Genomic DNA, 26,188 nt, shown 5'->3' with positions numbered 1-26,188 from the left:
TTTTCTCATGTCCTATTGCTAGTCACCAGAGAGAAGAGATCAACATCTCCCTCTCCACTGCCCCCCCTTGAGGAAGTTGTAGACTATGATGAGCACACCCCTCAGCCTTTTCTAAGCTGAACAAACCAAGTGACCTCAGGCACTCTTGCCCTCAAGGTCTTTCAATGTCTTGGTTACCCTCCTCTGGACATACTCTAATAGTCTGATGTCCTTTTTATATTGAGGCACCCAAAACTACACACAGTACTTGAGGTGGGACCACACCAGTGCAGAGCAGAGCAGGACAATCACCTCCCTTGACCGGCTCTTGATGCTCTGCCTGATGCACCCCAGGACATGGTTGGCCCTCCTGGCTGCCAGGGCACTGCTGACATATTCAACTTGCCATCAATTAGGACCGTAGGTCCCTTTCTGTAGGACTTCTCTCCAGCTTTTTGTCTCCCAATTTGTATGTATAGCCAGGATTACCCCATCCCAGGTAGAAAATCCAGCACCTGCCCTTGTTAAATTTCATGTGGTTGGTGATTGCTCAGCTCTCCAGTCTATCCAGATTACTCTGTAAGGCCTCTCTACCCTTGATGGAGTCCATAGCTCCTCCTACTTTATCATCAGCAAACTTAATGTACATTCGATTCCTGTGTCTAGATCATTTATAAAAACATTAAAGACCACTGGCCCTAAAATTGAGCCCTGGGGAACCTCACTGATGACTGACTGCCAGCCTGATTTTACTATAACCCCATTTACTATGATCCTTTGAGCCTGGCCCATTAGCTAATTGCTCACCTAATGTATTACAGACTTTTCTAGCTGTGTGCTGGACATTTTATCTAAACAGATACTGTGAGAGACAGTATCAAAAGCTTTGCTAAAATCCAAAACCACCACGTCTACTGGCTTCTCCTAGTCAAAGAGATGAGTGTTGGAGTTTGAAAAGTGGGAGAGGAGAGACAGGCAGCCATCCCTCCACAAAGAAAACATCTATGTGATGGTAAAATGAGTAAATTTTCTTTAGGAATATCCATATCAAAAAGACAACTGAGAAATGCTAGAGTAGAAATCTGATTTAGAAAGAAACTATTCAAGAAGTATGTATCATTTGCCTGAAGTAGATGATGGGAGCCTTTTTGCATTTCCACTGATTAATTAATGTCAAAATGGGGAGACATCTTTCAGTAATATTGGCATGTGTCTGTACAGAACCTTGAAATACATTCCACATCCATGTTTTTTTATATACTATTATGTAATAATTCACTTTCAAATTGAGACCAATTAGGACTAAACTTCCAGCCTGGATATAGAGTGTTGTAATGCTAGATTTAGTTTAGCAAGCTTCAGCTTTCCCTGAGAGCTCAGCGGAGCTGCTTAGGGCAGTGCGACCGTTGTCGCCCTCCCGTAGTCCATTTCGGATGGCTCTGCAGTTTTGTTCCAGCTAGCTATCAGCTTTACAACACAGTGATGGTGAAAGAGGCGAGAAGGGTCTCTCCATAAGGGTTTAAGAGGCTCTTTAACCTTACATTTTGTCCCAGCGATCCCCAGAGGCAGAGAGACCTCGTGATCTGGGTGCAGGGGCTTTTTCTCAGGGGCTCAGGGGCAGTACATGGGCAGAGTTGGGGTACAGGAACCAATAGGGAGGACCCGAGGGAGTGGCCAGGACTAGGGGCAGGGGAAAGGGGGGGGGGGGGGACAATGTGAAAGGCATTTAATAAATGAATCAGTGGGAAATACAACACCACAATAGAGTATTTTAATTTGGAAACATATTAACAACTACCAATTTCTGGCTCATACACACACGCACACACTTTACTTATTCTTTAGACTGGTGTTTTCTGTTGGTACAGCATTTTGAAACACCCCTTTTATTTGTATTTGTTTTCATACTGCTTGACATAATTTTGTAAATCAGTTTTACAAGTTGCCCTAAAAAGCCTCAGCTTTTACTAAACTTTTTATTGCATCACTAAAAGAATGCCAGCAACAATTGGCCTGTTCTGGTTCCCAAGTCACAACGTGGTTGAACAATAAAAATCTGTTGACTTAAGCATAATGAAAGAAAGAAATTTCAGGCTGCCATTATAATGCTATTTGTCTGAAACTCGCAACTTGGAATGTAAGCATTAATGAAAAAAAAGGAGGGCAGTTATGTCCTGATGTTGATGCCTCTGATGTGTTTATCTCTGGAAGTTTTTTCTTCCTTATATAGCTGCAATGAAAAAAGTCCATTTTCAGTATTTCAGAAATGTAAAATTTCATGTCACAATGCATATATAAACAATTTCAGAATCCATCTAGAGCACAAAAAAGTAATCTTTTAACTGATTGTACACCAGTCATCATAAATTCACTTGAAAAAGATGACACATTTGTTTTGCAGTGTCATTTGTCTCTGATTACAATATGTTCACTTCAGGTATGACTATAAAAATGGTATCAATTTGTTCTAATAAATACTTTTAAAAATTGCTAGGAGCCATATATGGAGGGGGTAAATCCATTCATCAAGAGTAACAAACATCGCATGATCATGTTCTTAGATGAACTTGGGGTAAGTGGTTTAAAAAGAAAAATTGCAAGTTGTACAGCAACATTGTGAGTTAAAATTCTTGATAGTCCTTGTTAACTAGTTAAAAAATGCATCAACTTCCTCACAATTTTGAATGCTTGTTATTGAAATATTTTTCTTGTGCATGTTTAGGAACTGCAGATTGCTGGCCTGTTGCACAGAATTAAAACCAATCAAATGTCCTGTTAGAAAGTACTGTTGTAGACATGAGATCTATTTGAGCTGCTCCCCAATGATTAGAGCTTTCAGACAAAAATACCAATCTTCTAAAAAAAATTTTAAAATAAAGAAAATCTTATGTGTAATTTGTCATATGATTTTGACCTGAGATTGAAAAAAATGAAGATTTAAAAAATATTGTGTTCTATTTTAGTTATACATAACCAAATGTCTCACTGCATGAATTCTGGATATTGTAGTTTAAAAGAAAATAATAGTTGCAGTTCAATTTGAAACCATTACTATTTTGTGTATGATAGTTATAATGAGTTGGGAGCTCGTGTATATATATATGTATATGTTTAAACCAATAATTTGTTGAAAAAAAGAAGATGAAAGAAATATGCCTATCTTATTATTCCTGAATTAATCCATTAAAAGTGACCTAGAAAACATCTCAGACTATTTTAATTATCTATATGAATTACTGTTTTGAAGTGTGTCATTCAGATAGATTGCCATATGTCACCTTTTTATGGTTAAATGGCAACTTCTGCATATTATGATACACTGTTGTATTTCTTTAAATGGCAGATTATGCATGAGGACTTGGAAAATGGTTGGGTTTTAAAATAAGTGATTATTCTACTGTTTTAATTACATTATTTTATTAGTGAATTTACTGACTTGATAGTTTGGGGATTTTTTGGTGTCCATTTTTGCTGTTGCTATTGCCTGATTTAAATTTCAAAAAAAAAATAAAACAACAAATATCTAATGGATGGATCCCCCTCATTTGGGGGCAAGATATGATATGAATCTCTTTTTCTCAGTATCTTTCTAGACAGCTCAGAGACAGCATAGCAGCATCAAACCCTCCTAGTAGGAATAGGAATTGCTGTATATTTAGTAATCTCTCTATGTGAAATGTGTAACCATAATTTAATTGTCTTCATAAAATAGATGATTGTGGAGAGGAGGAAATCAATAATTTGTATTAGGTAACATGGACAGAAGTCTTAGTTGTGAAGAAAAATGTCGTGCATGCAGTATCAAAACAACTGTTGGCGGGTGTGTAGAACTGTAATTTAATTTCTTTTATGCCTGGCTACTCACCATTCTAAGTCTGTTCTCATAATTTTTGTTAAAGAATGTTCCTGAGCTTCCAGACACTACAGATTACTCTAGAACTGACTTATCTCGTTATCTGGCAGCCTTGCATGAGATGTGTGTGGCACATTCAGATGAACTTCGGACACTTAGCAATGAGCGAGGTGTAATGCAGGTAAACTATAATGATTAACAAAAATCACACATACAGATAGCATGTCTAGAGTTATTGTTTAACATCGTGATTACTTTGTAATTTTTTCTCTCCAGCAGTATGAGTGATAAATATGTACATTTCACCAGGAGGTTGCTAGTTGTAAAGGTAAAGAAGCTCAAAAATATGAACTAAGTATTTATACAACAAATCCAAAGATGTTTTAAAGCAGTGGGTTGGGGATTTTTTTTTGGTTGGTTTTTTTGGTGTTTTGGTTTGGTTTTTCTCTTTTGGGGTTTTTGGGGATTTGTTTTGTTTGTTGGTTTTTGTGGGGGGTTTTTTGGTTTGTTTTTTTTTTGTTTGTTTTTTTGTTTTTTGGTTTTTTGTGGGGTTTTTTTGTTTAGTTTCCAGGTGAAGTTTTTTTGTTTCTAGAGGAAGGAAGCCTAAACTCAAGAAATTATTGTCTCCTAGCGATCTCTATTTTTAGGATCTAGCTCATCTAATTGAGACCTAAACAGCTAAATTTACTTGCCTTAGCTTTCTATCACTACTTCATTTCTGCTTCCTGATTTATTATATTTGTAAACAATCATGGCAAACTTCTCTAGTAAATGCTATAAATGAGTGTTTTGTTCCAACTATGAAACTTATGTACAGCTTTTATGAAAACTTACTTTTAAGAGGAAAAAAATCTGCATGACTTCATACATTGTCTCAAAAAGTAATATACTTGCCTATGGTGTACTAATTATGATGAACTTCAAGTTGCCAATCCTACTTATTGCACAGTAATATGTTTTGGTATGCTTGACTAGTATACTGTGCTGTGCAGGAGATTATTTAAGTACTGTTCCGTTTTAATGCTAATGATTTGGGGACAGAGGCAGTTGTACTATAGAAAGCATTTTGGTTTAGAGATGGTCTTCCTTAAATTTAATCAGTGTCAGCTCAAACTATTTAATGACTCATGTTGAAGAGGTAGTGTCACTTTCCGCGCTTTCACGTGTCGGAGGAAAATAACTTTAAGGGATGGGACTATGCAATTACACGAATTTATTGTTTAAAATAACAAACGCATCAGTCAAGGCGTGAGATTTTACAATACCTCCGGGTAATGGCGACTAGTCACAAGATTTAGGGTTACATCGTAATTTATAACTTTCTAATCCAATAGATACTTAAAATGACACTTTGTTTTAGATTAATGACCTATCACCTGTGGCACTTCTCACTGCAATGCAGCTATGTCTTGACCAATAACTTCTCATGTCACGTACACACAGATGTCTCTCTTATACCATCTACATTCTTAACTTAAACTATATAAAACCACACTATTATATTTTAAAACCCTTCGCCAAAACACCCAGTGTACAATTTTACTTATAATGATAGGAACACAAGTTTGTAATCCTTTTGCTTAAAGTCCACAAATCTCTGTCAATTAAGACAGACCTAGTCTCTTCCAGGGTTGTAAATCAAAGCCTCCTTTAAGTGCAGGAGTTTCTACTCCTCTGTCTCCCACAAGGTAGTTTTAAAAATAGTTCTTAATTTAATTGCTTCAAAATAACTTCTTGTAATCAGATTTCTTATTATTGTCATGGTTTGAAGACTGAGCTTCCTATATCCTGACTCTTTGAAGGCCTTAATTTAAACCCAAATAGATGATAAATCTATATTTCATCTCAGCAGATGTTACTCAAATAATGTATTTTTTGGCAGTAATATTTTTTTAAAATAAGGGTATTACTGGGAACTCTTATGGCAATTTTGTGAATGGTGAAAATATATTTGTATTCAATTAGCTTTGGCAGAGGAAAGCTCAAGGAATTAAAAATGAGATAATGCTACATTATAGCAATTAAAAACTAATCTAGTTAATTACTACAATTTGCTTCTTCAGTGGCATATGAGAGGAAAAAATCAATCGTTCAAGTTCATAATTCACAGCTACTTCTAGTCTTGACAAAGCAAAAATGATGGCTAGACTGGCAAGTCAGGATAGTAGAAGTTTTCAGTATTAAATATGTATTGCTTACAGATAAGGGATAGAATTTCTTTCACAAGGCTTCCATCTGAAGCACTTAATGGTCATAAACATGACACTGTTTTCTCAATGCACTTATATTTCTGCTTCAGAGGAGTAATTTTTCCTCATGGGTTTCCATAAAGAAAACTCTTGAATCTTTTTTCTTTTTTCTCCTATTAGTGCCCTAATGTTTATCATCAACCTGTTGTAGTTGAACACAGTTCTACTATAATGAAAAAATTACTGAACTCCTGACAGTGCATTAGCAATACATTTTCTCAGCCTGTTTTGTATGTTCAGTTTCATTTGTTCAAGTTTAATGCCCAGGTTTTTAGAAAGTTAGAGGGTGCTTCTGCTTGTGCAAAAGTGAATTGTATTATCACCTTTTTTTTTTTTCACTGGAGTTTTTTTCACATTCTTGGCCCAGTTCTGCACTTTCACATGGGGAAAACATCCGAGAATAGATTTTTGGTTTACAGATTGTTTTTAACAGATAGAACTGTTTCATTTTCAAACTCTCAGGTTAAGTTGGCAAGACTTAATGGGTTTCCATGGCTGCAGATAAATTGCATATTGCTCTTTTACAGTTGCCTTTTGAAGTAAGTCTTAGTGACTGTGAAACTGGAGCTGGGGGGAGGGGGTGTGGGGGGATGTGAATTTAAATCTATTTTAAACTACCTAATTCTAAGTCTGGTAGGTTAATGTTGAAGATGCTTCTCAAGCAAGATGGGTGTTGGTTTTTTTCTAGTTGCTAATGTAGGGTTGTACTGGGGTTTTTCTTGTTTTTTTGTATTTTTTTCTACAGCATGTTCTTAAGAAGCTGTTGGCTATTACAGAACTGCTTCAACAAAAACAACATCAGTATTCACTGTCTAATAACATCAGGTAGCAGACTTCTACCTGAATTCTGCATGGATCCAGCATGTCTAACATGGCAACTCACACAAGTATCACTTTTTTTTGCTCTTGCCAAAAATAGCACACTCTGTCACATTCCCAGTGATGTGTGAACTATGCAAAAAAGAAAACAAAGATTCTGTTAGCAAATGATTGAACCAGCAGCTCTTTAAGCTATCTGTGCAGGATATTGGCACTTTTTTCCACTTGGAACCAGTTTTTACAGCCTCTGAGCCTTGGTGTACAGTTTACCTTCTGCAAAGAAAATGCTGTGACTGTCTTGAACTTTGAAAATTATTTTCAACGCCTGCAAATGCCAAAGTTTTTCTGTCTTGTTGGAAAAGAATTACCAACTGACAAGGAAAGATATGCATTGTTTTGACAGCTACATGTAACTGCATAACATTTATTACTGTAATTTCTGAGTGGTTACAATTATTATGACTTTGACTTTTTCAACCACTTGAACATGTATTTACAATTTCCAGAGTTTGACGGTTATGGTAAGAACAATCTTTCATGTATACTTTTTATACCATGCTGTTTCCCTTACTGGAATCATGTCAAAAGAATATGCAGAATGGATCTTATCAGCTTTATTCTTTCATGTGCCACTGATTCAGTCTAAATTATTCTTCCATCAAGGACTGTGTATCCATCCAGGTAAATCACAATGCTTTTGTAAAATGTTTACAAAAGTGAACAATTAGAATTTGGTAAATTTATTATCACTGTATCAGACATGCATGCATCCATTAAACCATTTTATAAAATATATATTAGTTGGTCTTGTGTGTAATGTAAGGCTACCATGAACGTTATTTTTAAACCTGAAAAATAAGTTTTTAAAATAATCAAGCTGCCGATAGGCTCTCTATAGAAACTAACTTTGTGTTCAAGTAATAGAACACTGTAAAAATGAAATTTGGATAACAGATATGGTTGGCTATTTATCTACTGCATATAAAATGCATTGATAAAACTGACTGTAGGTAAATCTCAAAGTTGCATTTAGGTATGTATATTTAAAAAATTGACACCACTACATATTTCCTAAAACAGTGTGTGAAAATAATGTTGTAGTTTACCCCTCACCAGCAGCTTAGGCACCACACAGGTACTTGCTCAAATGCCACACCACTCCCCCCCCAAAAAAAAAAAAGGCAGGATGGGAGAAAATAGGAAGAGCAAAAGCAAGAGAACTCAGGGGTTGAGAAAGGTGAAGGTGAAGAAAAGAAAACCAGAACAAGTGATGCAAAGGTAAAATTACTCATGACCTCCCAGAAGCAGACTGATGTTCAGCCAGTCTCTGAACAACAGCTCCCTCCCTCTCCCCCCGAAAAAATGAAACCCACATCCCTTCCCTCGAATTCTATTCCTGAGCATGACATTATATGGAATGGAATGGAATATACCTTTGGCCAGTTCAGGTCAGCTGTCCCATCTGCATCTGTCAGGGAAATTGGACTCATCTCACACTCAATCGAGGAGTTACATTCATACCACCTGAGGCTTTAACCACTAGGACTTTGCAGTCCATTCATGGTGTATGGCTCCACTGAACCAATGGGTACCCTGTATTGACTCCAGACACACACACACTCACAGACATTTTCCCTTTTGGTTTTACTCTAGGTTTCCCCAAGCAGAGTCTCGGGCAGAATCTAACAAATAAGGTTATTTGGTACAGTGGTGAGATACAGCTTGAGCTGGGTGCCTCAGGAGAGGGACCTTGAACAAAGAAATCCCTGGGCAATTATACCCTTACAATCCAAGTTCCCCACCCCTCATGTGACAGTTCAGTCCAATAGTAATATTATGGTATGCGGTAGTGTAGGAACCGACAGCTGGACTGAAAGTCTCACAGATTTCGACTTGGACACAATCACTTTGTACCCGTGAGAATTCGGTTTGTACCTATGAGAATTTTAGCATCAACAGAAGCAAGAAACCAAAACAACAGAAGAAGAATGCACAGCTGTTCCCGGGAGGCTGTTTTTGGGTTTAGAATGGGTGTTAGTTGTAGGTAACCAATAATTTGTAATGTAGTAACTTAGGAGCCAATGGATACACAGCATGAGTGCCAAGAAAGTGTACAAAAGAGGCTTTGTAGAATTAAAGATGCTTTTTGCCTGGAGTTGTTGGTGTGGTTTGTGCGTGTCGCATCTGTCTGAACAGCAACAGGGTAGTCTTGTTCTTCATTGGGTCTCTTCATTGACTCTAGGTGAGCCCGTTTCTTCTCTTACCTCTAAGATTGCATCTTATGCTGACAGGGGTAGTTGCCTTCCTTGCTTCCTTATCTTCCGGCCCAAACTGGCTCTGGGGCCTCCTTTTACTTAGGTAGGTAAAAGTTCAGCATATCTTGGTGAAAGTTCCCAGTTTGCAGCCTAAGGCTTCAGCACATCTAGTTACTAATGCTAAGTAAGTTACACTAAGCTACTAGTTTATTTCTTTACAGTGTCCTCTCCAAACTTCTTACTCACTCCCCACCCTATTCTCCAGTGGGGGGCAGTAGCCAAGAGGAAACAGAGCCTAGAGCTGTGTGGCTGTGTCTAGGTTGTTATTCTATACCATTCACATCATCATTGGGGGGCAGAAGTAAGGGACTCACTTCCAGGAAGGGAGGAGGGGCGTGGCTTTGGGTGGAAGAAAAAGGTGCCACGTGGAGGGGTAGTCGACATTTTGTTCCTTTTTCCAGTGGAGTGAGTGGCGAACAGAGTGGTGGGGTATTACAGCTGGTGATGGGGTCCGAGGCTGTGACCCAGGAAGAAATGACCGGTCTGGGGAGATGGTCCCGAAAGGAATCGCCTTCCCGAGGTCCGGTGTCTTCCTCTCAGCTGCTGGCAGAGGGGCCCTTGCAGAGACTGTCAGCTCTTTAGTGATTATCAGCTCGTGATTCCAGCTCAGCTCTGCAGGGCAGCCTCCAGGCCAAACCAGACCAGAGAGAGACGAGAAGGCTCATGTGGCTGGTTCCGCACGGAGGTAGCTTTATTGTGTGTCCCCTCCGGCGAAGGGGGGAGCCAGGGACGGGAGCCCTCTCCCCGAGGGGCCCGAGGGAGCTTGCCTTTATAGTGATACAGGGGATCAGTAGGGGACCAATGGATTACAGAGGGTCTGGGACAGACCAATGGGTTACAGAATGATCTGCATAGTGTCTCCCAAAGGATTGTGGGTCTGCCTTTCCTCACCATGACCAAAGAAGTGGTTGCCTTTCCAGGGAGTCCTGCTGGGAGATTGCTCAATCTCCTTATCTCAGCAGAGATCCCTCCAGGGCAGTGGCTGGGCATACCCCACAGTGGGGTGGCTCCAGCTGTGGTCATGTCTCATTGGGACAGACTCAGTGAGCATTTTTGCATGTAATCACCCTCTGATACACTGTTGTTATTAGCATTGTAGCTGTTACTGTTTGTTTTCTTATCTCCTTGCTGTTTTCAGTAAATTGTTCTTATCTCAACTTGGAATCTCTGCCTTTTGTGTCTCTCTCCCCAGAGGGAGTGAGGGGAGGAGAGCAGCTGTGTGGGGCTGAATTTCCATCTATGCTTAAACCATGACAAGGAGGTAGAAGAGGCAAGAGTGAAGCTGTGCCTGGGAAGAAGGGGAGGGTGGGGGAAAGGTGGTTTTATTTCTGGTTTTTGTTTCTTTTTTTTAACTGGAAATAATTAAAGGCATATTTCCCAAGTTGAGTCTGTCTTGCCCGTGATGGTAATTGGTGAGTGACCTTTCTGTCCTTATCTCGACCCATGAGCTTTTTCATGTTATTTTCTTCCCCTGTCCTGCTGAGGAGGGGGGTGTAAGTGAGCTGTTTGGTAGGCACCTAGCAGCCAGACAAGATCAACCCACCACAGTTCTTACTTGTGGGTCAACCCTGGTAAGCAGCTGTCTTGGGGACGGTTTCTATCCCATATCCATTTTTTTGTTTATTTTTGTTTTGTGTCCAGAATGGTCACTGCTCCCCTCCCCCCCCCGCCCCTTCCCAGATCCAGGAGTATCATGATGGGTGAGAGCCAGCCTGGGATCCTCTGAGGGTTGGGGGGGTGAGGGGTTGTGGTTTCCTTCCGGTGGGACAATCGTCTCAGCAGCCACACAGCGCAATGCCTGACTGAATCACAGAATCACAGAATCACCAGGTTGGAAGAGACCTCTAAGATCATCGAGTCCAACCCATGCCCTAACACCTCAACTAAACCATGGCACCAAGTGTCACAGCCAATCTTTTTTTAAACACATCCAGGGATGGTGATTCCACCACCTCCCCGTGCAGACAATTCCAGTACTTCACCACTCTTTCCGTGAAAAACTTTTTCCTAATATCCAACCTATATTTCCCTTGGCACAGCTTAAGACTGTGTCCTCTCATTCTGTCAGTTGATGCCTGGAGAAAGAGACCAATCCCCACCTGACTACAACCACCTTTCAGGTAGTTGTAGAGAGTGATAAGGTCACCTCTGAGTCTCCTTTTCTCCAGGCTAAACAACCCCAGCTCCCTCAATTGTTCCTCATAGGGCTTGTGCTCCAAGCCCCTCACCAGCCTTGTTGCCCTCCTCTGGATGCGCTCAAGTGTCTCAACATCCTTCCTGAACTGAGGCGCCCAGAACTGGACACAGTACTCAAGGCGTGGCCTCACCAGTGCCAAGTACAAGGGAAGAATGACTTCCCTGGTCCTGCTGGCCACACTATTTCTGATACAGGCCAAGATGCCATTGGCCTTCTTGGCCACCAGGGCACACTGCTAGGTCATGTTCAGTCAGCTGTCGACCAGTACCCCCAGGTCCCTTTCTGCCTGGGCACTGTCCAGCCACACCGCCCCCAGCCTATAACGTTGCAAGGCGTTATTGTGGCCAAAATGCAGGATTTGGCACTTGGACTTATTAAACTTCATCCTATTGGACTCTGCCCATCCATCCAACCATTCCAGGTCTCTCTGCAGAGCTCCCCTACCTTCCAACAGATCGACACACGCTCCCAGCTTAGTGTCATCCGCAGATTTACTAATGAAAGACTCAATACCCTCATCCATGTCGTCAATAAAAATAGTGAACAGAACTGGCCCCAGCACAGACCCCTGAGGGACACCATTAGTGACTGGCCACCAACTGGATGGAGCACCATTCACCACCACTCTCTGGGTTAGGCCATCCAGCCAGTTCTTAACCCAGCAAAGAGTGCTCCTGTCCAAGCCATGGGCTGCCAGCTTTTCCAGGAGTTTACTGTGGGGGACAGTGTCAAAGGCCTTGCTGAAGTCCAAAGGAGACTGGAGATACTGTTGCCTTGTGGTCTTTGCTGGTTTTTTTTCTTTTCCTTCGGCACTGACTGGGCTTGCCAGCTTGCTTCTCTGCTCCTCTGCTTGCTTGGGAGCCCAGAGGCAGTGTGTGCTGCGCCGGGAGCCTGCCATTCCCTGCCAGAGCTGCTACCTCTGTGCAGTCCGACCCCAGGACCAGCCATCCCCAGTGAGCTGTCCAGGGGAGCAATTTCCTTCCCAGCCTCCCGGTTTTCTGCCACTGCTTCAGGGCTTCTTGCTACACTTTAACTCAACACCCCATGTCGGCCCAACCCCCACGGATCCTGCTACGGCTACAGAGCTTCTGCTACATTTTGTTTGCCACTCCAGGGTGTGCTCACCTCTGCCATTCTAGCTGGCTGCTTTGAGGCTCCTGCTAGACCCCGTTTCGCCATCCAGAGGCGCACCGGGACCGGCTGCCCCTGTAAGTTTGTAAAGGAAGTCCCTTTTCTATCTCTTCTGCTGTTTTGCCTGCCATTACCCACGTGGAGAGAGGCTGCTGAGCTTGTGCCATAGCTCCCCCTTGCAGCCACAGGGGAATCATCACACCTGCCCTGCCTGGCTAGGAGCCAACAGCACCCCTGCTGGCTGTGACCATAACTACACCAAAGGGGAAAGTGCTTGACAGCTGAGAGAAGGCTGTTATTGGATTCTCTTTTTGTTTGTTGTTGCTGCCATTGTTGTTGTTTGTTTGCCTTGTTATACATATATATATACACTAGTAAAGAACTGTTATTCCTTTTCCCATATCTTTGCCTGAGAGCCCCATAATTTCAAAGTTATAATAATTTGGAGGGAAGGGGTCACATTTTCCATTCCCAGGGAGGTTCCCACCTTCCTTGGCAGACACCTGTCCTTCAAATCAAGACAGCAGCTAAGCATATTTCCCCCAGTGGGGTGGGGAAGAGAATTAGAAGGGAACAGGTGAGAAATCTTGTGGGTTGAAATAAAGACAGTTTAGTAGGTAAAGCAAAAGAATCAAAACAAAAGAAGGAATTCATTTACTGTTTCCCATCAGTAGCCAGATGTTTAGTACTCTCCAGGAAAGCAGGGCTCCATTGCATGTAACAGTTACTTGGGAAGACAAATGCAGTAATTCCAAACATCCCCACTTCATTCTTCTTCCATCAGCTTTTATTGCTGTCATCATATGGTGTGGGATATCTCTTTGGTCATTTGAGGTCAGCTGTCCCAGCTGTGTCCCCTCCCAACCTCTTGGGCGCCTCCAGCCTACACTGTTGAGGCAGTGAGAGAAACAGAAAAGGCCTTGACCCTTGCTGTGAGTAAGCACTGCTCAGCAATAATTAAAACTTCCCTGTTCTCAACACTCTTTTGGTCACAGACCAAAACCAGCCCTATACAAGCTACTCTTACAAGAAATAACTATCCCAACCAAAATCAGTATAAGCTTTCTTTAGGGCATTTTCACTTGCTCTGGCGTGGAGTCCTCCATGAGCTGCAGAGGGACAACCTGTGTCTCCATAGTCTTTACCACGAGCTACAGGAGAATCTGCTCTGGTACCTGGAGCACCTCTTCCCCTTCCTTCTCCACTGACCTTGGTGTCTGCAGGGTTTTTTATCACACATTCTCACTCTCTCACAGCTGCTTCATAGTATTTTTTACATTTTCTTAAATATATCATGAAGGTGCCACCAGTGTCAGTGATTGGCTCAGCTTTGGCCAGTGGTGGGTCTGTTGTGGAGCTGGCTGGAACGGGCTCTGATATTCTCACACAAGCCAGTCCTGCAGCCTCCTCTGCTACCAAAATTTGCCATATAAGCCAAATACATTTTACCTCTTGCCTCTGTGAAACACATATTTAAGAATTAACATTAAAATATACATTCATCACAGAATCTTCATTTACATTTAAAAAAGGGATTCTTCACACCAAAGTCATTATCTGTCGGGGTCTCCTCCCCCTGCCCATGTAGCCCTGGGAGAGGGGCCCTGGGACAGAGACGGGGTTTCCCGAGCCCCTGGTCAGCCTCGTTCCCCATTGGTTGTTCTGTGTTTCCCTGCGCAGGCAAGGACCCTCAGTCCCAGGACTAGAAGAGTTCCTCGGTAGAGCCCGGGCCAGGCGGCTGGAGAAATAAACATCTCTGAAACATCTACCAAGAATCTGTCCATATATATTTCTTTTCCACGGGACTCCTTGTTTGATATGCGTGTTACAGTATCCCCACTGTAACAATTATCCACCAACAAAGGTGCAGAATTTCCAGACACACTCCTCCCCTTTTTCTTTCTCCACATTACAACAACAAAAATTCTCCAGTTATTCCACTTTCTGGCAATGTCCAGTCCAAGGTTTGCCTGTTACCACTCCCAATTACTGTCCTCTAGTTCCTCGAGGCTTATGTTAGGACCAATAGTTTTGCAAAATAGCAGCCTACAGGTTCATACTTACTATGTGATTCTTCAATAGTATCTTACTCCCCCAAAATAATCAGTACATAAAAAATCAAGTCATGAAAGAAGCATAGCCTCTCTGCTTTGACAACCAAATTCTAAATAGTCCTGCACATGTATTTGAAGTGTGTGAGATAAATGTGAAACGTGTACGTATTTTCAGGGTCAGTAGTTAAAATAGTTTATCATGCTCTGAAATGTGGTGCTTTTCTAAATTACAAAGGAAATATTAGTCTCTGCATTGACAGAATCTATCACTTCTGCCCTGGTTTAAAGAACAAATGTCTGCCAAGGAAGGCGGGAACCTTCGTGGTATGGAAAGACGACCCCTTCCTCTAACTTACTGTAACTTTGCAATTATGGGGCTTCCAGGCTTAAAAAACATATAGGAAAGGGAAAAACAGTTGTTTACTAGAAAATATTTATATAGCAGAACAGAACAAAACAACAACACAATAACAGAAGTTTTTCCACCCGTGAAGTATTGTTTCCCCTTTGGTGTAGTTATGACCACAACTGGCAGGAGGCACTGGTGGCTCCAGTGAGGCAAAAGCTGCAGTAACTCTATCCCGACCGGCAGGGGGCACTCTGATGCGAGCCCGGGACCTCCCCAGGGTAATGGCAGTCTCGGCAAGAAAGAGGAGGTGGGGGGTTTGGTTCCTCTGAACACTCACCGGCGTGTATCTCCTAGTGCCAGCAGTTGCCGAAGTGTCAGTCAATGGGCAGCTGGGACCCTCCCTCTTGTAAGCAGCGGGCTTACAAGCAGGCAGAAGGGACAACTCCACCGTTTTGCCGAGCTGCTGAGCAGGAGCAGTCCTGCACCAAAACCGCCCCAACTGACCCCGCTCCAAGCACAGCCAGTGTTCACTCTCAGCTAAGAAAGTGCCCAACCCCTGTTTCCCTCCCTGAACAATTTCAGTGCAATGCTAGAGCGATTGACCAGTTCTTTTGTATCTTAATCATCGACTATTCATCTAGAAAGCTGCCCCCTTGTCTTGGGGTGACTTTATGATGTGTATCCCCTATCGCTGCTCTATGCCCAGAAATTAATTTTGTGCCTTTCTGTGCCTTTAAACTGAGCCTGATAGGGGGGAGAGGGAAAAAAACCTGAGTAAACTCTTCAAAGCAGTTTGCTCAAGGACACAGAGATAGAGACTCCTCTGCTCCTAACAGCAGCAAGAGGGGAGGAAGCACCCTGCTTGCTTTTCAGCCAGGTTTTTCAGCTCTTTTCCTCCGTAGAGAGACGGAGAGTTGAACTTTGTTTTTTCCTGGGACTTTGGTTTTTTCCCTTCTCCTTTTTTGGACGTGTACCAGTTTGGCCAAATTTAGAAATATATCCTCTGAGAGAAGGCAGGTTACTACCCCTCCCCCACCAGGTTTGGGGAAAATAAATTTTCCTCAAAGGAAAGTGAAAGAGATAAAAATTATTTATTTAACAAACACACAGGAAAAGGAAAATAATGCTAAATAAGAAAATCTTTCGCTGTGGAGGAAAAAACCTGGGAAAGTGTTAGAGTCCTCCCTTTGGTCTCCTCGGAGCTGGGGCTTGGCCCAGGGCCAGGCCCTCTGCGCTCGGTGGAAAGTCCTCCCGATGCGTTCTAATATTGAAGCAGTCCAGCAGAACAGGGAGAAAATCCGAAATTCCAGGGAAGGAAAAAAATTCAACTCTCAGTGTCTCTCCGGAGAAAAAGAAGCTGAACCACTGGCCAAAAGGTGACTGGAAAGCTTCAAGCTGGGTGCCTCCTCCCTCCCCTGCCGCAGCTGGAAAAAAAAGGCGCTCTCTCTGTGTGACCTCGAACAAGCTGCAAACTGCTTTGAAAAACTTTTGCTCAGTTTTTCCTTCCGCCTCTCAGGCTCAGTTTAGAGGCATAGAAAGGCACAAAGTTAATTTCTGGGCATAGGGCAGTGACATGGGATACACATCATAAAGTCACCCCAAGACATTCCACCCCCTATCCCATATCGTTGGCTCAATGCCCAAACCAATATATTCTAATTCTACACACACAGCAATACATATATATATATACACACAGCTATGTACAAACAGTGACACTCAGCAAGCAGTGGTATACAGGCATTTCACATTACAGATGGTTTTCACCCAACAATCAGATCCCCCTGTGGTACACAACGTGTTGTTCCATCTTTCTGCATTACCCACCATGTGGAACCAGGTCCCTGAGCAAAGACAACCCCACGAATGGGTGTGTCTGTACTCGAGGCAGAATTTATCCACACAGTCTCTCCTAACAGACCTCTGACATGCACTACTGGGACCTTATCTCCGTCTACTGTATGCAGGGATTCAGACTGGGATGGACCAGCTCTATTGGTGGAACGTCGGGTGTTAACTAACCAGGTGGCCCTTGCTAGATGCTGTTCCCAATTTTTGGAAGTTCCCCCACCGAGTGGCTTCAGGGTAGTTTTCAACAATCCATTGCACCATTCCACTTTGCCTGCAGCTGGTGCATGGTAAGGGATATGGTACACCCATTCAATGCCATGTTCTCTAGCCCAGGTATTAATAAGGCTATTCTTAAAATGAGTCCCATTGTCAGATTCACTTCTCTCAGGGGTGCCATGCCTCCAAAGGACTTGCTTCTCAAGGCCCAGAATGGTGCTCTGGGCTGTAGCGTGAGGCACAGGGTAGGTCTCCAGCCATCCAGTGGTGGCTTCTACCATTGTGAGCACATAGCGCTTGCCTTGGCGTGTTTGAGGCAGTGTGATGTAATCAGTCTGCCAGGCCTCCCCATACTTGTATTTGGACCACCACCCACCATACCACAGGGGCTTCACCCACTTGGCCTGCTTGATTGCAGCGCATGTCTCACAATCATGGATCACCTGGGAGATACTGTCCATGGTTAGATCCACCCCTCGATCTCGTGCCCACCTATAGGTGGCATCTCTGCCTTGATGACCTGAGGCATCATGGGCCCATCGAGCTAGGAACAATTCTCCCTTGTGTTTCCAGTCCAAGTCTATCTGTGACACTTCTATCTTTGCAGCCTGATCTACCTGCTTGTTATTTTGGTGTTCCTCATTAGCCCTACTCTTGGCGACATGGGCATCTACATGGCTCACTGTCACAACCAGCTTTCTTACTCGGGCAGCCATGTCTTTCCACTCTTCAGCAGCCCAGATGGGTTTTCCCCTACGCTGCCAATTAGCTTTTTCCCACTTTTCCAGCCATCCCCACAGAGCATTGGCTACCATCCATGAATCAGTGTAGAGGTAGAGCTTTGGCCACTTCTCACTTTCAGCAATGTCCAGGGCTAGTCGAACAGCTTTGAGTTCAGCGAGTTGGCTTGATCCACCTTCTCCTTCTGTAGCTTCTGCAACCTGTCATGTAGGACTCCATACGGCTGCTTTCCACTTTTGTGTCATCCCTACGATGCGACAAGAACCGTCAGTGAAAAGAGCGTAGCATGTGTCTTCTGATGATAGTTGGTTGTACGGTGGAGCTTCTCCAGCACGTGTCACTTGTTCCTCTTCATCAGTGCGACCAAAGTTTTCACCTTCAGGCCAATTTGTGATTATTTCCAAAATCCCAGGGCGATTCAGTTTTCTGATACAGGCATGCTGTGTGATGAGAGCAATCCATTTGCTCCATGTAGCATTGGTAGCATGGTGGGTAGAGGGAACCTCTGCTTTGAACATCCACCCCAGCACCGGTAGTCGGGGTGCCAGGAGGAGTTGTGCTTCAGTGCCGATTACCTCTGAGGCAGCTTGGATCCCTTCATAGGCTGCCAAGATTTCCTTCTCTGTTGGGGTGTAGTTGGCTTCAGACCCTCTGTAGCTTCAGCTCCAGAATCCCAGTGGTCGACCTCGAGTCTCACCAGACACCTTCTGCCAAAGGCTCCAGGACAGACCATGGCTCCCAGCTGCAGAGTAGAGCACATTCTTCACTTTGGGTCCTGTCCTGACTGGGCCAAGGGCTACAGCATGAGCGATTTCCTGTTTGATCTGGGCAAAAGCTTGTTGCTGTTCAGGGCCCCAATGGAAATCATTCTTATTGCGGGTAACCAGGTAAAGAGGACTCACAATCTGGCTGTACTCGGGAATATGCATCCTCCAAAATCCTATGGCACCTAGGAAAGCTTGTGTTTCCTTCTTGTTGGTCAGTGGAGACATTGCTGCGATCTTATTGATGACCTCAGTGGGAATCTGACGCCATCCATCTTGCCATTTCACTCCCAGGAACTGGATCTCTTGAGCAGGTCCCTTGACTTTGCTCTTCTTGATGGCAAAACCAGCTTCCAGGAGAATCCAGATAATTTTCTTTCCTTTCCAAACACTTCTGCTGCGGTGTTCCCCCACACAGTGATGTCATCAATGTACTGCAAATGTTCTGGAGCCTCACCCTTTTCTTGTGCAGTCTGGATCAGTCCATGGCAGATGGTGAGACTGTGCTTCCACCCCTGGGGCAGTCGGTTCCAGGTATACTGCACACCCCTCCAGGTGAAAGCAAACTGGGGCCTGCACTCTGCTGCCAGAGGAATGGAGAAAAATGCATTGGCAAAGTCAATAGTGGCGTACCACTTCACTGCTTTGGACTCCAGCTTGTACTGGACCTCCATCATGTCCGGCACAGCAGCGCTCAGTGGTGGAGTCTCGTCATTCAAGGCACGATAGTCCACAGTCAATCTTCATTCTCCTTCAGATTTGCGCACAGGCCAAATGGGGCTGTTGAAGGGTGAGTGGGTTTTGCTGACCACCCCTTGGCTCTCCAGCTCACGGATCATCTTGTGGATGGGAATCACAGCATCTCGAGTTGTCCGGTACTGTCGGCGATGCGCTGTCGAGGTAGCGATTGGTACTCTTTGTTCTTCCACCTTCAGAAGGCCGACTGCAGATGGGTTCTCTGATAGTCCAGGCGAAGTTTTCAATTGCCTAATGCCCTCTGTCTCCACAGCAACTATTCCAAAAGCCCACCTGAGTCCCTTTGGGTCTCTAAAATACTCGTTCCGGAGGAAGTCTATGCCCAAAATGCACGGGGCCTCTGAACCAGTCACAATGAGATGTTTCTTCCACTCATTTCCAGTCAGGCTCACCTCAGCTTCCACCAGGGTCAAATTTTGTGATCCACCTGTTACACCAGAAATAGAAACAGATTCTACCCCCACATGTTGGGATGGGATTATTGTACACTGCGCACCAGTGTCAACCAAGGCATCATATTTTTGTGGTTCTGATGTACCAGGCCAACGAATCCACACAGTCCAAAAAACACAGTTTTCCCTGACCTCTACCTGGCTAAAGGAAGGGCCCCTCTATGCCTGGTTATCCTTCTTTCCCTGGGCCTGTATCTTAGAGGTTCCTTCATGGGAATCGGACATGTCATCATCTTTTCCATCATTTCTGGCAGTTTGGCTACAGGCAACTGGAGCTACTTCCTTTTTGGTAGAACTTCCTTTCTGAGACTTGCGCTCCTTCAATTCACGCACTTGTGCTGCCAGAGCAAAGGTGGGTTATCCACCTCACCTCTTTTTGTCTTCCCCACTGTCACACAGGAATTTCCACAGCTCACTTCGTGGGATGTTCCTTCTCTCTGGGGAACGTCCGCGGAGAAGGCACTCTTTAATCTCCTGGTGATTCTTCTTTATTTCATCTTCCATTTTCTTTAGGGTTTGGCCGATGTCCTCCCATTCCCCACACCACTCTGGATTTTCCACCTCTGGGTCAGGTGTCTCAGCAGTCCCCCTGGAAATCTGAGCTCTCATTCTAGACAAGCTGCGAGACATATGGAGGAAGATTACCAGATTAAATACCAGGAGGGTGGTCTCTTTAACATCCAGGGGATACTGAACATTCTCAAAAGATAACCTATCAAATTTAAAGGGAAGGGAAACCCTGTCTCCTCCTCTTCTAACAATCTGTGTGCAATTACTAATAAATTCCCAAAACAGGCTACTGAAGCTAGGACTGGGGTTAGGACTGAGAAACCACTTATGATACACACTTCAAACAGCTGCCTGTACCTCTCTGTTTACTTCTTATAAATCATTATCACCGAGCACAGCAAAATAGAAATCCTGATTCGTCTCCCTTCTCTGTAAAATTTACATATCAGGGACAAGATCGGAGCAAGTTGTAGATAGGCAAATAGGCCTAGGGACCAGAAAGGCAAGAGTACCTTAAATAAGCCGACGGACCAGAAAGACATGAGTACATCAAGCCAGAGAGACATTATGAACTCAACCAGCATGGTGACTACTTTACTCCAACACAGAATAAGTAAATTCAAACCAAAATGTAATTAGTACAGGTTTTTTCACTTTCCTTCGAGACACGCTGTTGGGAGCCACTAAATTTGGTCCGGTTTGGCCAAATTTAGAAATATATCCTCTGAGAGAAGGCAGGTCACCACCCCTCCCCCACCAGGTTTGGGGAAAATAAATTTTCCTCAAAGCAAAGTGAAAGAGATAAAAACTATTTGTTTAACAAACACACGGGAAAGGAAAATAATGCTAAGTAATAAAATCTCTCGCTGTGGAGGAAAAAACCTGGGAAAGTGTGAGAGTCCTCCCTTTGGTCTCCTCGGAGCTGGGGCTTGGCCCAGGGCCAGGCCCTCTGTGCTCAGTGGAAAGTCCTCCCGATGCGTTCTAATATTGAAGCAGTCCAGCAGAAAAGGGAGAAAATCCGAAATTCCAGGGAAGGAAAAAAAATTCAACTCTCAGTGTCTCTCCGGAGAAAAAGAAGCTGAACCACTGGCCAAAAGCTGACTGGAAAACAGCAAGCCAGGTGCCTCCTCCCTCCTCTGCTGCAGCTGGAAAAAAAACCTATCTCTGTGTGACCTTGAACAAGGTGCAAACTGCTTTGAAAAAGTTTTGCTCAAGTTTTTCCTTTCCCCTCTCAGGCTCAGTTTAGAGGCATAGAAAGGCACAAAGTTAATTTCTGGGCATAGGGCAGTAACATGGGATACACATCATAAAGTCACCCCAAGACAGTACTGTTTCAACATCAGAACACCTCAGGAGAGTTCTCCACTGAGGCCCTGTAGGTGGGTCCACCACGACCCAGCTCCAAGGATGGGGAGAGAGACTACGGAAGGACTCTGAAATTTTCCCAATTTTCTCTCCATAGCAAGAGTTTTTATTATTTAGCATTATTATCCTTTTCCTCTGTGTCTGTTAAATAAATAGTTTTTATCTCTTTCACTTTCCTCCGAGGAAAATTTCTTTTTTCCCGAACCTGGTGGGGGTAACCTGCCTTCTATCAGAGGGTATCTTTCCTCCAAAATTGTCCTAACCGGCACACCCCTCCCCCCTTTCCAGCATTATCCCGACAACAAATGGGAAGAAATTCATGCGAGAAACCTAAACCACACCAACTTCTTTTCATTGAAATACAGCAGTTGAACATCTTTAATTTTAAATCAGTTGATAGAACAAAATTGTCTGATTTTTCAAGAACCATAGATAACCAGACATCAAAAATACCAAAATAAGTATGCTTTTTTGTATGTGTACATCTAATCATAGCAGTTCTATGAGCAAATTTACTATTTTATATTTTGTATATTTAAATAATCTATGAATTTATTGAGGGATCCTGTCATCTAACATCATCATTGTATAAAAGTGATTATAATAATAGGAATGACTGTTGCCGTGGTTGAGTCCACCACGGGATTGGCCAGGGAGCCTCAGGACCCCAAAACAGTGGAGGTCCACTGGTGGGCAGGCTCAGAGGTCTAGGACCACCCCCTTTTACCCCTTTTAAGTCCATGTTCTAGACAGTTCTCCTTTCCTTGATACCCCACTGGCTCCCGGTTCCCTTGTTCCCCAGTGGTCACTGTTCTGTCACCCCACATCCTCTCCACCCCTTAGCCCTCAGAAGATTGGTCTCTAATGTTCTGCCCGCCCCCGGTGCCGCCCTGGATAAAACCCTGGACCCCTCAGTGTTCTGTGTTCTTTGTCCCTGGATCCCTTTGAGCGGGGACCCCAATAAACCCCTTGGAACTCCATACAAAGGAACCCTCACGCCTCTTTGTCCCCGGCGACGCTGCAGAAGCTGTCTGGCTCTGTGTGTGTGAGTGGCTGCGAGTATCCACCAACTACGGTGTGTCAGAGTGTGTCCTAGTGCGTTTGCGCGGCACCCCCCAAGCTGCTCTGACAAGGACACCATTGGGACGTACATGACGCTCTTTCCACCCCCCCACTCATATCGCGTCAATGACTATTTCTGAAAAGGAAAAAAAGGTTAAAGCAGAGTTTTAAAAAAATGTCCATTGACTTTATGTTTTTCACTTTTCAGTCTGTACTTGGAAGGGGTATGGGAATAATTTTTAGGGATACCTAACAACCATATCATATATTGACTGTAGCTGGCACTGTGTGTTATTTATGATTCTAGTAATTAGGCTGAAAGTGGGGAGGGGAATTTAGGTAACACGCTTGTGGGAGCTCAGGACTTCGGAACAATGAATCAATATGATTTCGCAGAAGCCATTTATTGTTTACATTACACTCTACTTATACATTTTGCAACCACTGTACACGCAATCACGCGTTACTTGATTGGTCCCTCTATCTTGTCTACGCGCTCTGCACACACCTTTCAGAAAATATGATTGGTTCTAGTCCAGTGTGGCACAGTCCTTCTTTATCTATTTCTTGCTGTCTTGGTATTCTGCTTCTCAGCTTCTTCTTTCCCAATTTAGTGCAGTTTACATTTCAGTAACCTTGATGAATTCCTGAGGGCTCTGATAAGAATAACTAAAGATGGTTTGGCTGGGGCACACTATCAGGGTTCAAATACATTAGAACAATTCCCCCTTTTTCTTCTTGCACCAGTCAAACCCTTTTTTCTATGTTTGCCACCAACCGGATCGCCAATTTCATTATATATGGAATAACACAAAGCAATATAGTAATGGCTAATAGTAATTACAAAGCTCCCTTCACAATTCTTACACCCGTGACCATGTGCCAATAACAAAAATCTATAGCAGTTCTATTCTGCAACATACTATGTCTAATACTATCTACATCAGTGAATACTTGAGCAGCAGTGTCTTAGTTTGAAAGACAGGTGTCTGCCAAGGAAGGCAGGAGTCTCCCTTGAAATGAAAAACAAATGCAACCCCCCTTCCCTCAGAATTATTATAATTTTGGAATTAAGGGGCTTTTAGGCAAAGATATGGGAAATAGGAATAACAGTTCTTTACTATTATATATCTATATGTGTATAACAAGTCAAACAAACAACAATAACTATGGCAGTAACAGCAAACAGAACCACAAACCCAGTCCCAGCCTTCTCGGCTGTGAGGCCCTTTCCCCTTTGGTGCAGTTACTGTCGCAGCTGGCAGGGGCGCTGGCAGCTCCCGGTGAGCAGGGCAGGTGCGATGGTTCCCCCCAGCCGCAGGGGGCGCTCCGGAGTGAGCTCAGGGAGCACACGGCAATGGCGGTTTGGGATCCCGGGGAGGGATGGAACAAAGGCTTCACAAACCCCCTGGGCAGCCTATCCCAGTGTCCGGCCAGACCCTCAGGAACAGCAGGCTGGAATGGCAGGGACGAGCACAAATCCCGGGTGGCAGACAAGATGTCTCGAACTCCGGAGCTGCAGTGGGAACCTCCGGAGGTCTCAGTAGGCAGGATGTGCGGGGCTACAGAGTAGCGAAGGCTTGAAGCAACGGCGGGGGCAGAGTGGCCGCAGCCCGGCTCCCAGCGGGGCAGGGAAAGGAGGGCTTGGGAATCCTGGGGTTTCTCCGGTAGAAGGAAGGCAGCCGAAAAAAGCAGAAGCCTGCCATGATGACGAATTCCTTCCAGCCTCTCTCTCCGTCCAAACGCCAGGAACTAACAGCCCACAAGCCCAGGTGAAAGAGAGTTGCCAGATGGACCCCTCCCCCTGTGGCCAGGTCTTTTGTTTTTCTTAAGCACCCAGTAATTTGTCCCCCTGGCAACATGTATGGGGAAAATTCTTTAAGAGAAAAAGAAAACAGAAGGAGAACTCCTAAAACCCCAACAAGCAGCAACACCTAAAGTAAAAAAACCCAATGTTTATTTTATCGGTAATATTAGGGTTTGGAGTGTCCTTCTCAAGCCAGGGGCGAATCCATTTCGCTGGTATCCATTGGGGTCCTTTATCTGTAAGGACACAAGCATAACCCCTTCCCCCCATTAATAACTCCACAGGTCCTTCCCATGACTCTGAAATAGGATTTTTAAAACGATTTTTTGGTCGGTGATGTATCAATTCAGAATCCTGCTGCAAACCTGAGTAATGTGTTAACACTGGTGGGTCACTGCGAGTACCTACTAACCGTAGATGATTCATAACATAAACTGCTTTCAGTACTCTGTCCTGCGGGCTCAGCCCATCCTCTCCCTGTCATAGGTGAGCAAGCATAGTCCCGGAAGTGATGTCCTTGCCAAGGGGGGCTTACAGCTTCCTCTGGGACCTGACCTGACAGAACCTATCAGCTGGCCAGTTTGAATATGGACAATTCTTTAAGCCACTTAAAATTGTGACCGTCTCTGTGATGCACACTTAAGAATAGTAAACCCTGAGGAAGACTTTCTTGTTTCCGGTGCTGGGACAGGTGGCTGTGGGCCCCCATGCGGGGGCCACGGCCATCCTGGAGCCGATGGGCCCTGTTCCACCTGTGGAACACACCCCCCCCCCCCCCCCCCCCCCCCCCAGCAGGGCTGTGGGCAGCCAGAGCGGCTTGGCTCCCCCCCCCTCCACTGCAATAAGCCACATTCTATCTGCAAGGCCTAGATGAGATTAACCCTTTTATTGCTGTGAAGAGCTGAAAACCTGAGGCAAGAGAAAGAGGAGATGCTTAAAGCTGAAATTCTGTTGTGAAGCTATGATATATCAGAGTACCCGTTGTGATTTCATGAAGATATGGGGGGTGGAGTGTTCAACTCGTAAGCAAAAGCACCTGCGCTGAGATAGGCAGATGCTGACGCAGCTGTAATTTCATGAGAAGCTTGGACAGGGAGAGATGGAAGCGATGAGGACTTTTGCTCCAAATGGGAAAGGAGAAAACCTCAGTTCCTAGAGATGCTCCCAGAGATAGTCCTAAAGATGAAGATGAGGAAGACCCTTTGCTCCCAGGGAAGGAGAAGGGCCTCTGTTCTTAGAGATGAAATGCTCCCAGAGATGGGTGAAGAGAACTTTTGTTTCTGAACGGCTCAACCTTAAAATTGTACCCCAAAACCTTCAAGAGTGGACCCTCGAAAGCAGTTGTGGAAAAGCTGCAAGTCGGGGGAAGGGACTCACATGCGAGCAGAGAGACTCCTCTTCCTAAATGGACTGAACAAAGTTATTTGGAAGTGGGCGGCTGTCTCGTTGTGATAATGTTTTCATAGCACGAGCAAGAAGAGACTTCTCTTTCTAGATGGACTGAACAAGGTTATTATGGAAGTGGTAAACAGACTGAACATCTTAAGGGTTGTCTTTTTACATTGTCAGTGGAAGAAGGGAGAAAGGTGGGGGGAGGAGGAGAGTTCTGAAGGTGTGGTATAATTTTTTTCCCCTCTTTTAGGTCTGTTAATAAACTTGTTTATATTCTTTCAAGTTTGGTGCCTGCTTTGCGTTTCTCCTAATTCTTATCTCACAGC

At 44.2% G+C, this 26,188-nt stretch overlaps 1 protein-coding gene across 1 annotated transcript in view; it reads left to right on the top strand.

Moving 5' to 3' along the window:
- Positions 1 to 7,693, top strand: part of LOC125319355 (ras GTPase-activating protein 1-like) — a 125,058-nt gene extending 117,365 nt beyond the window's left edge. Inside the window, exons 23-25 of the mRNA XM_048290460.1 lie at positions 2,474 to 2,551; positions 3,879 to 4,013; positions 6,827 to 7,693. Of these exons, the coding sequence (XP_048146417.1) occupies positions 2,474 to 2,551; positions 3,879 to 4,013; positions 6,827 to 6,910 (297 nt within the window). The 3' untranslated portion in view covers positions 6,911 to 7,693. The remainder of the gene's footprint in view (positions 1 to 2,473; positions 2,552 to 3,878; positions 4,014 to 6,826) is intronic.
- Positions 7,694 to 26,188: the final 18,495 nt, after the last annotated feature.

The sequence above is a fragment of the Corvus hawaiiensis genome, chromosome W (genome assembly GCF_020740725.1).
Source record: "Corvus hawaiiensis isolate bCorHaw1 chromosome W, bCorHaw1.pri.cur, whole genome shotgun sequence".
Lineage (NCBI taxonomy): Eukaryota > Metazoa > Chordata > Aves > Passeriformes > Corvidae > Corvus > Corvus hawaiiensis.
This window is presented reverse-complemented; position numbering and strand designations above follow the sequence as displayed.